Here is a 12,268-nt window from a genome sequence, read left to right as displayed (position 1 = left end):
CACACACACACACATATGCAAGATGCAGCTGAGTGGGAAAGAGTGTATTGAGTTAGAGAGCTGAGGTCAGCTTTAAATCACTACAGGCCACCATGGCAAGCCTGGCTACCAGATTAGATTAAAGTCTAGCTGATAGACCCAGCCAAGCACATTAAAACACACACACAAGCATACACACACTTGTGCATGGAATAAACACAAAAGTAGATACCCCAGCACATTAATCACAGCGAGCCTTTATGTAATGTGCTGTGATGTGGCTTTGGTTTCTTGTACAGAAAGAGAGGCAGTTTCCTGACCCCTGAACAGTAAACAGCCACACTACAGATAAAAGCAACAACAGTCCCTGTGGAGTAGACTGTTGGGAAAGCAGCCTATTAGGAAGCTGAAGAGACTGATTAAATTAAACCAGGCTGAGACGGGTCCCTGTACTGGTCCTGTGGCTCCAGAAGCTCTCACCACCAAGGTGACACACACCAGGGCCCAGCAACTGATTCTAATTCCTTGGGAAATACAGCTCTTTTGTTGAGATTAAAAAGGTGTTTGTGTGCATGCAGCTGGATGGAAGAGAGGACAGAATGAATAGAGCAGCTGCTGTTTATCTGCATGATATCTCTGCTTTCAAGCACAAGAACAACACTATAAAGCTCCCTGGGCTATATGTTACTGCGAGCAAAGACGAGTCCTATATCCGCTCGCCGTCTCTCACACTTCTCCCTCTGTTTAAAAAGAACAATAGAGTGAAAGATGGAAGATGTTTATCTCAGCCCCCTTTTTCCCCCATGTCCCCCACTATCTGTTTCTGATCCTACAGCATGCCTATCGCTCTCTGTTAGGTGATGTATGTCTGACCTTCAGTGGTGAATTTGCCATTTGCTGCCAAGTGGATCTTTAACTGCTTCCATGATTCACATGACCTCACTTCCTCTGACCCTGCTAGGCGCTGCTCATGGTGGCTGGCAGCCAAGAGCAGAAGGGCACAGAGCCAGGCCAGATAAGGGCTTCTCCAAATGAGCTTGGACTGCTATGATAGCTCTCTACCCTTCTAACTCCTCTCCTCTCCTCTCCTCCATGATCATTGAGGTAGGGTGTTGGAGCATCTGCTCTCTCTAGCACCATTTTTAATCTTAACTGTCATTGCTTTGAAGTACAATAACTGTAGATGAGAGGACTCTTGAGTGTACTCCCTGTTTGACAAAAATTGGCTGAGCAGTGTGTTTCTCATTGTCCTCTGGGATGAACCAGAGACCCCATCAACAGACCGTATCTATTATTTACACAGCACCACTGATATTACAATAAATAAGCTAACTGGCTTTCCAAACAACTCTCTACTGTCACAAACAAGAGAAAAATATTGATATGCTTTCTGGCACCCAGACGCAGCGGTATCTTTTCATCTGGTGAGCAGCAAGACTTCACAATACCGAACAAGTATGGGGCTAATGGAGGCAGTAAAAGTTCATGGTACACATGCATTCATACACACACACAAATACAAATATGCAAAAGGAGACAAGTGAACAAAACAGACCAGAAAAGTGATAAACACACCTAAGCACTCACACACACAAACACACACACACAGACTTGAGAGTGATGTCATCTTTCTGGACAGGATGCTGTGTATTCATGTATTGGTGCTAAATTGATACTTTCATCTGCAGCACCATATATGTTGATTAGCAGGCTTGCCCCTTTATGTACAAAGTGCCTATTTGTCAAAGCATATTTTATGTTTAGCTTGTTGCAGTCTTTCTGTCTCTTTACAGCTGTTAGCTCAGACTGGCTTTGTACAGCACTTTCTGTTGTAGCCTCTGGGAATGCTTGTTTTGTTTCCACTTGAACATTGTATCCCCATATGGGAAACAGAGTTGATACTGTTAACAAGGAGCAACCAACAAACCACCGCCAACACATTCTATGCAAGTGTTAAAACAAACTAACCCTGTACACTGAAGCTAGTTGGCAAACTGGGGCTACTATCATGGAACAGATTAATGAATCACTTAATATGACTAAACATAATGTGGTAAGTAGCTAGCAAAAACTCTCAAAAAAGTTAAAGTGAGCTAAATCTGTGCTTGATGTTCATGTTCTCATTCTCTATTCTCACCATTCTGATTAGTCTCTACTACAGTCCACTGAGTTGTGATGCTGCTGGAGAATTGAAAGACCACTTCTGAGTTTGTCTTGTTTTAGACTCATAAGAGCTTCACAGAGTTGTTTTTGGAACCATTGTCTGAGCAGATGTGAGATACTTCACCTCTTTGACATATGAACTCCATAATGGCATAAATTCAAGAGTCTGTATCTAAAGAGAATGCCATACCTAAATGCACTGTTCTACTGGCCATGCAAGTAAAGATCACTCCATACCATTTGACAAGGCTCTTTAATTCGATTGGTCCAAAGTAATACATCCCTATAGTCATGAAAGGTGGAAGATCAGGCATTAGTCGTTCTTGGGGCAGATCTGCCATCTTCTGTACTCTTGTCTTCTTTGCTAAATGTCTCCACACAACACACTTGGTGATTACCTTTCTTACTGTCGAGTTTGCACCTGTGATCCAGTACTTTTTGTGAAGCTCTTAAAGATGTTATTTCTTCTACTGTGGCCTGTGCACTCATGTATATGATGAAGTATAAGGTAAGAGATTGGGTGACTTTTGTGCAGGAGATAGAACGTTTTACCTGCTCAGGCGTGGCTTCCAGGTTGAGTTGTTCCACCGACTGTTAGTACGCCATCTTTCAACAATGGATCCAATTTGAATGTGAAGATTGTTCTTTGCACATACAATGATGCCATTTGCAACATTACACATTTTTGAGAAAATGTTTGGCTCTGGCTAATTCCAATTATGACTTTCTCAGCTTTTTCCATGTTGTCTGCAGTGATGTTCTGACCCCTCAGTGTTGATTAAAATAATTTCATTTTAGGAGTGGCTTCTTTGCTTTGGGAAAATGTGTTCACATTGATTTCATCTAGCTCCATTTCTTTTCTTTTTCTTGCAAGCATCTTGAAGACATCTTTGAACTTCCAATCAGCAACACCATTTCAGGTAACGCATGTACCTTGTTACAAGGTACATGCATTTGATTTGGACAGGAAAGATGGAAAGTGCAGTCATTCTTACTAGCCCCAAAGATTGCTACATGAATGGAAGGTGACAGGTTGACTTCGTGTCGCTCCATTTGCTGGACATTGCTATGTCTGGTTTTGTCATCATCTCTGTGTGTTGTATGTGTGGAACTCCTGGGTGTGGTTTGTTACACATATCACGTGTCAGGCACGTTTTGCATTCCTTCCTTTCATAAAACACATTCCATTTTTCTCAAAAGTCATTTTAGATATTTCTCATCACACTGATGCTTTTTCAAGTGATCATTTTTTCTAATAAGTTTGTTTTTAATTCGCTATTTGACAATATAAAATGGGGGTTTGACATTATGATTGACAGCTGTGACAGCCACTCTTAAATCTCTGTCTGTGACTCTACTGTACAGACTCTGCCTCCAAATGATATCACACAATAAAGATGGCAGCTCCATATGAAATAGAGATATTTTGACTTTTACTTTTACACAGTGGTAGGAAGTGGAGATGCATCATCCAAATGTATATATAGTCAATGGTCAATGCTTCTCACGAAACCTCCAGTTGATTTGGGTCTGGACTGAGCTTTGAACTGATCTTTCCTTTGACTTGGATTCCATCTTGGAGATTGCCCAAAATTGGCTCATTTGAACTTGTTTAAGGAACTGTACAATATCCACTAACCTCACTCTGATGTGTCTCTGCTCTTGCAAATCACAGACAAGTGATCTCAATTTTTCACAAATGTTAAATAGGTTGGATGCCAAATCCAGATCATCCATGGCAATGCATATCCTGCATTGAATTACTGCAGCTTCTAAGAAACAGTGAGTATGCTTGTAAAGCCTTCAGATCTTCAGCTCTAATTGATGGCCAGGTAGGAGCTTGTTATAGGCATTTGCAACTCTGTATTCATTGCCATAATTGCTTTTTAACAGGCCTTTTGGAAATCCCTATTAGTATCCATGTATTGACAACTTTTAACTAAGGCTTGAGCTGGGCTTATTGTGCTTTGTTCAAGGAATTACACTTTAGACTCAATGACTTGTTCAAATGAGTTAGTGATTGACCTTTACTGCAAAAAGTCTCTACTCAAGATAGCAATGTTATCTTTTTGGCAGGAAAGGCAATTGTTGTTACTTGACAAGAAAACTTGTGAGTTAATTTTGCCTTTGAAGAACTGTGTGGAGTTGATCAGGCCCTACACTACCCTGCTCTGTCCCTGGGCTTGTCAGAGTCATTCTGCATTTAAGATGTACTTTCAGCTGGTTGTGTCGGTGTTATAGAGGTAGTAGACTAGAGCTGAGTTTCAGTCTTTGGTTTCACACTTATGGCCTGTGCTGTGGTTTGTAAAACAATCTCTTTGAAGTCCAATACTGTTCCATTTTTCTCCATCATTTCATTTAAATATTAATTCTTACCGTCCACGAATGTATCAGAATTTTCTTGAGCTGATTCCAAGACTGAAATCTTGGCTGATGCTGCTGCATGAATATCCAGTATCTCCTTTTTTCTCCCTTTGACAATTCAACTACTCTTCTTTTAACTCCAAATCATGTTTTTCCATAAGCACTTCTGCCTTTGCCGTGAGAGCTGCCCTCTCAGCCACAGCCTGGATTCATGCACTTGTGGAGTGGTCAATCCTCATTGACCTATGACTTGAGACTGCAGACTTGAGACTAAGGTCATTATTTACATCAACAGAAGGTAGTAGATCACGGTTTGGTGCTTTGTTTGCTGTTTGAAAGGAGTGCAAGAAATGTAGAAATAATTTCCCATTTGGGTTGAAAACCATGATTTGGCATTATTCACACATTCATCTTCATTCAACATCTGTAGGTATTGTCTGTAAGCACCTTAAACTGTGCCAACATTTCATAATAAATGGCAGCATTTGCTTTAACTTCATAAACATTAGTGACATATTTCATCAGTCATGCACTGAGTGAATTGAGCACACACATCAGCACACTAAATTAACAAAAAATCAAATAATGTTTACTACTGCCATACAGCCATGTACTAAGCACTTTGTTGCACTTTAAAAACTTGTATATTTATTAACTTATTGCATTTTTTACCTCACTAAATGTTCTGTGTCCTGTTTTTTTATGTTTATGTTTTTATGTTGAAATGCATCACTTGAGTGCAACAACTAATTTGTTTGTATTGTTAAGCAATGACAATGAAGGCTTTCTGATTTCTGATTTCAGCTATTTCCTTCATCATTTTGCATTTGTTCATTGCATCCTCTTCTGCACCAATGACAATGACTCAGTAGGCATTTTAGTAGCCATTTTTTTGACCATTTTCCAAAAAATCTGCAGTATTCCTAGTTCATTCCATTTTAAAGTGTCCATATCTATATAGGCAGCAAGGTCCATTGTTGAGAAGAAATTGCAAGATTTTTTCTTACATACCACCCCCTTTGTTCTTTGTTCAAGGTGGTCTTCCTGAGTCCTTTGTTCTTCTTTGCTACCGACCCATGAATACATGAAGTCTTCTACTCCAAAAAAGGCAGCATTTCACTGATAATGTAGCAACCTTTTGTCCCCTCTTGTAGTGGCTGATTGCTAGTACTTCAGAAGATTAATATAGTGCCTTTGAGCAGCAAAAAAGAAACGAAAATGAGGAATGTCCAAAAAGTGAAGTTAAAATTGAATTCAAGTTGGCTTTTCTTCAGTTTCTAGGTTTACAAACAGTAAGATAAATGTATATTTAATACTTTGTAGTACACAAAATCAAACAGAAGGTAGCTGCAACAAAGACCCAATGTTACAAAGTGTGAACCTCCAATCAACATACAAATACAGATACAAACACACACAGAGAAACTAAAGAAGACATATGCAGAAGCACAGAGCTTGTAATTTTCTCTGCATATGTATGAGCAAGACTTTCAATCTCATTAATAGTGTTAGCACAGCAGCACACCTTAATGATCCTTATCTTTCTCCTCACATCTGCCTTTGACACCATTTCACTTTAACCACAGGGGCCTGTAGGGTTCATGACAGGACAGAACACAACTCATACACTGTCCAGGTATCAAAGGTATATCAAACCACTTTACTAGAGAGTGACTAATTGACCACCGCCCTGGAGATCAAGACTGCAAAAGCCAGGTTGTCAGGTCAAACAGGCCCAAGTCTGGTCTCTGTCCCAAAGTTCACCCTCTGGCCATCTCTGTTTTGTGCTGAACAGCGTCATATTGTAGGATGAAGTTATTTGACTTTAATTCTCTGAAGTTCTATCTCACTGGACCTTCCTGACCAGATATGACCGGCTTCTTATTTCATATTCGCTGTTCTTTCACTGTGAGCCTGCACCTACACTGCTCAACCATGAAACCATAACTAAATATAAATCATCCTTTCTCTTACTCTGTCATTCTAATAGCCTCTCCACACTCTCTCATTTGTTCTCTTTATTTTACTCTCTCCATCTTTCTCTCTCTCTCTCTCTCTCTCTCTCTCTCTCTCTCTCTCTCTCTCTCTCTCTCTCTCTCTCTCTCTCTCTCTCGTATTCTCTCGTATTCTCTCGTTCATGCTCTCCACCTTACACAAACACAACTCTAATAAATTGTGGCACTGGTAATTACATAGAACCCACCGGTAAATTTCACTTCCATTTACATTTAGATTACAGAATATTTCATTCCTATCAATCTGCAGTGCAAGACCAATGTGTGCATGGCTTTGCCCATATGCAGACACAACTGTTCATGGCATTCTTATATTTTCACTGGTGTATGCACACACACAAACACACACACACACACACACACACACACACACACACACACACACACACACACACACACACACACATAGCGAGAGCACACATATGCATCTGCGTAGACATATACATACGGGGTCACTCATGCTAACACAGACACATACACACAAACACACTGAGCAATAAATCTCAATATTCACCAGCACATATGGACAAATGTTAGAGTGGTAAATCCCTATTTCATGGCCCACATTTTTATGGGTGCAAACATACTGTATGTGTACACACATTCAGAGCCACTGATCGCTGGTCCTATCTTACAGTGATATTATATCTTAGATATGTTGTGTTCATACATTGAATGTGGTTTTGAAAAAGGGCCACAATTTACCTTGAACTGTGTAATATTTATCTGATGAAAGAAATTGCCCTCTTTGTAGCATTCTGGGATCGTTTTTATGAGCAGTAAAGAAATCGTTTTTGTAAGTAAATGTATCTGCCTCCATACTCATACAATTTTTTGCACAGTATTTTCACAGTGATGCCATGGTGAGTCTGTGGAGAAAACATACTTTTGTCCCACACACTGACACACCACTGGAATTTATTTCCACACACACAAACTTACCCACTTCTGGATCATAATACATTCAGAGGCAATCTCATCTTGCTGTGCATAAAAGACAGCAATGTGCGCCCAAAACCTAACAGTAATATTTCAGAGCTTTATAAGGAGAGAGAAGAGGGGAAAAGAGCCAGAGGCAGCAACTGGGGAAAACAGATACCACCATGATTCTGCCTTTCTCTCTCTCTCTCTCTCTCTCTCTCTCTCTCTCTCTCTCTCTCTCTCTCTCTCTCTCTCTCTCTCTCTCTCTCTCTCTCTCTCTCTCTCTCTCTCTGTCCCTTTCCCTCCCTCCCCACCCCTCTCTCACTTTCTTTCTTTCTGCCTGTCTCTCCCACACACCAAGCCCCCCCCTCCTTTCAGTAATACTGCATCATTTCCAACAGTAATGAGTGCACCAGGAGCAGGGAGAGAGCAAGGGAGAGGGGAGGTACTTCAGGGAATTAGAGTGTTTAAAATACACACAACGGTTTTCCTCTTGTGGATGATCAGTGCAAATAGTCCCAGTATAACCTGAAGGTACCGAATCACACTGAATCCCACACCTACATACTGTGTGATCCCTGACAATTATTAGAACATTATTAGCAAATACAAATGACTTCCTTTTTTCAATCACCATCCAGGAGCCTTAAGTGTTCATGCCATTGTCTTTTGCATTACCTGATTGTTCAGAATACACCTCATTACTGCTACTGCTTCACTCTCAGTGTCACTCCAGGACATAGAAATTACATTACCTAGTAGCGCTTAAGTGTATAAGACATTAACTAAAGCTTTTGCCAGAAGATAGTATGGAACAAAATTTCCTGCATGAAATTGGTTTCCTTTTTCGTGTGAAAAAATTCTCATGCAGAAAGTGTATCCGAGAAGAAGGATAAAGACAGTGTTTCCTTCACTGACACAGGACACATGAGATTGTGTAGGTGTATATGGTCATTGGTATATGTAGGTGCCCTGGTGTAGACATGAGCACACTGATGTTTTCTTCACCCAGACAGCTTTATTGTCTTCAAGGAGTTGTGCTGATATGATCTGCTGAGGTTTGGACCGGTGGTTGCAGGAGGAAATTGGAGCAACGGGGTGGTGTTAGAGTTTAGACTGCAGAGCAGCGGGGAACCAACACTCTGGTTACACCAGCCAGTGGGACAGATCAGCATCAGTACAGTGCAAACAGACACACACTTACATACACACACCAAGATATTGTTGACCCTCAGGGTTACAATAAAATGGTAAAAGATCCTGGAGAGCCTAGCAGAAAGCAAATCACTGGAGAATGTGGAATCCAAATATGCAGAGAAAATGCAGAGCATGTAGACCTGCACGCTCATGCAAAAATACACGATGAGCACAACCTTGCTGTAGTCAGGATTTTAGAAATATTTAAATCATGAGTCAATGTCCCATCTCCCTCAGAAAGCTTCACCAGACACAACACCTTTTTAACTACTTTTATTTCTAATATTTTTCAATATACTTCTTCAGTTATATCATCTGTACATTCGAAGGTCTTTGTCCTGTAAAAGCCATGCCCCAAAAAGTTTTTGCATACTTGATTCAGTCTAAGAAGTGGGCGGATCTGCTTGAAGGGACACTTAATACAAGTTTATCTGAAAAAATTAAAAATCATCAACTTTGAAGATATATGGTTTTCACTGGACATCAGTTCTACACATTCATCTTATAGGGAGATTTGACACCTTTTTGGATCTTTATGGTCAAAATGGAATTGAATGAGTCAACCCCACATTACAAAAACCCTTTCACACACAAAAAAAAATATCAAGGGCATGACCTCAGCATCCTCAAGGATAGCTGGAAGCTGTTATTTTTTATAGACAAATAGCATCCATATTCTAAATCCATACCAATCACAAAGATGAAGACTAGTTTCATGAAACAAGGTTAACCTTTGAAAAGATTAAAAAGTGAATTGTGCAAACGAAGCAGTAACATCATGTCTGAAAAATGTCCCTGAATTTTTGGCACACTCATAAATGAGAGTTTTAAATCAACATCTGCCTCAAAGACAAACGTGGAGACTTAATTTTATGCTTTGCTATGTAGAGATTTTTGATTAAAGGTGGCCTATGAAGAAATCAAGATCACTTGAATCCAGCACACTAGAAACCCTGGCTGGGCTGTTGCGATTATTGTAGAAGAACAGAAACAGATACAGACACACATACACACACACACACACACACACACACACACACACACACACACACACACACACACACACACACACACACACACACACACACACACACACAGAGGTAAATCTTTGTGTGCTGTACACTAAACACACAATCTCTTGACACTCACTGACACACTGTATAGGATTTTTCTATATATGTTTTACACAACATCACACAGCCATGCAGTACACAGTAAACTCCCTCAACCATTACAGCTGAGGGGGAATCCATCACTGCTGTCCACGGTCTACTGAGAAACCAAAGAGGGTCACTATGCTAGTTTAAACAAAGATCTAAATACAACCATGTGTGTCTGTTCACAAAGACACTGTATGTGTGTTTGTGTGCTTTGTGTAGAATAACAGGGCATAACTCCATTAAAAGGACTGTATACATGGAGTATAGACAGGCAGATCCATACTTCTCTCTGTGACTGTAAGTGGCAGAGTCCCTGAAGAACAAACCCTTGATGTAGGAAAGCGCACAGATAAAAACAGCACCATCACACGCTCTTTCAGTCATAGCAGATCAAAAGCAAAATGCAACGTTGCTTTGAATAACATCACCCTGAGGCTAGTCCATGTAGTGAAGCAGGCAAATACAAAGACCTGTGGCTTTGGAGGGCTCAGAAGTGGCCAGAACCTGGCATAAAGGACTGGACAGAAACTTGGTAAAGTGTAGTAAGAAGCTGCAAAGAATGAGTAGGATGCAGAGGAGCAACAGTTTGACTAAGAGTAGGAGGTTACTGAGAATAATATTTTTGCAAAAGTACAAAAGTATAAGGAACAGCCATGTTTGTATTGGAAGTGTTTGGAAGTTCAATTGCCCAGAAACAGTAATAGAAACTCCCAAAAAAATTTTTTTTGAAAGTGTCCTTTGGGTGTTTGTTGAATAAAAGATGTTTATTAAGGTTTCTTTTTCAGCGAATCAGAATCAAAGCAGCACCTCAGTTCTCTGTCATTTTGATTTAGTCACTGGAGGCAGATATTTAAAGACTCTCAAGCAGAATTGATAGCTGCCCTAAATCTAAAAACTGCTACCGTGGGAGTATGTAGCCTATCAGTCAGGGATTTTTGTTGAGACATAACTCATCTACACCAGAAGTGACAAGTGTACTACACTGGAATAAAGCATGGACTTGATAACAAAAATAATGCCAACCTCTTGTGGAAGCGTGCTGTACATCAAGTAAAAGGGACCAGAGAGCAACGTGGACTCTCTTCCCAAGCTGTGACTTGTCCCTCATACCTCTGTGTCCTTCCAGTGTTTACCTCTAAAACCCAGAGCTGTCTGCAGCGTTCAGTGTTGACGTTGAGCACAAAAGGCATCCTAATCCCGGGCTGAATATGCATGACGCGCCGTGCAGTGCTGTGGGTGCTCTCGGTTTAATAGTTTCAGCACCGCGTTAGTGAACAGCGCCATACGCCCCTGAGACAGACCAAGGCTCAGCTGCAGCTGGTTCCGAGCTGCTCTTTGACGGCGCCCGGTGCAGTTTGACAGGCCGAGACGGAGAACGACCCTTTTATCTGTAATCAAATCATCTGCCCCGAGGTTGCAAATGAATGAGGTTTCCTTTCCCCTGACTATACCAAGAACTTGTAAAAGCATGACCCTTTTACTTTGATGCTCTCAAAAGGAAAAGAGAGAGAGAGAGGTGAAGAGAGGGATGAGATTGACCAGAGGACATGATAGGGAGAGAGAGATTGACACAAACATGTTGTCGGTGGTGGCTCATCTGTAGATATATTTAAACCATACACAATGGCACACACCTCAAAAAAATAATTAATCCCTCTTGCCTCTGGTAGCCCGACAGCAACAACAAAAAAGAGAAGAAAACAGAAACTGAAAAGAAAGAAATTGGAGAGATGGACGTCCCCTGTATGTGTGTGTGTGTGTGTGTGTGTGTGAGGGGCACTTCAATTCGGAGTTACTCAAGCGCAGCGTGGACAGAAGTGATCCCCCCTATCCCAGACCCAAGCACGCGGACATGGGACTGCATATTATAAGGTACAGCACAGAGGAATGCGGTCCGATGCAGCCCCCAAAAAGAGAGAAAGACACACACAGAGAGAGATAGTGAGGAGGAGAAAGAGAGAGGAGGGACTCACACTGTGTGTGTGTGTGTGTGTGTGTGTTGTGTGTGTGTGTGTGTGTGTGTGTGTGTGTGTGTGTGTGTGTGTGTGTGTGTGTGTGTGTGTGTGTGTTGTGCTGTGTTTATCCTTCTGAATCTGAGCCACTTCAGTCTGCCTGCGCTGGAGCCCCGATAATAACTGCTCTGGATGGATTTACGTCTCTCCCACCTCGCAACCAGGAATAATTTCATTCAAGAGACAGGTGATTTTAAGTCTGGTGTCAATCAATAAAGACCAGAGGGGAAGAAAGAAAAGGAGGGTCGATTTTTCCCCCCACAATTTTGTTTCTTCAATGTGCGTGAAGCAAAGGTGCACCTGCGAGAGTGGGAACCCCAATCTGGGTGCTGCTGCTGCTGGTTGAGGCTACATACACTTTACAGGCTGGACCAGTGGACTGAGAGAGACAGAGAGAGAGACAGAGAGAGAGAGAGAGAGAGAGAGAGAGAGAGAGAGAGAGAGAGAGAGAGAGAGA

The 12,268-nt window shown here is 41.3% G+C and overlaps 1 protein-coding gene across 1 annotated transcript in view; it reads left to right on the top strand.

The window, feature by feature from the left end:
- Positions 1–1,026: 1,026 nt before the first annotated feature.
- Positions 1,027–12,268, top strand: part of LOC133983423 (G patch domain-containing protein 8) — a 44,043-nt gene continuing 32,801 nt past the window's right edge. The window contains exon 1 of the mRNA XM_062422498.1: positions 1,027–1,083. Coding sequence (XP_062278482.1) covers positions 1,027–1,083 — 57 coding nt within the window. The remainder of the gene's footprint in view (positions 1,084–12,268) is intronic.

Source organism: Scomber scombrus, chromosome 7, assembly GCF_963691925.1.
Source record: "Scomber scombrus chromosome 7, fScoSco1.1, whole genome shotgun sequence".
In the NCBI taxonomy this organism is placed as follows: domain Eukaryota; kingdom Metazoa; phylum Chordata; class Actinopteri; order Scombriformes; family Scombridae; genus Scomber; species Scomber scombrus.
The sequence above is the reverse complement of the archived record's forward strand: the minus strand, read 5'-3'. Positions and strand labels throughout refer to the sequence as shown.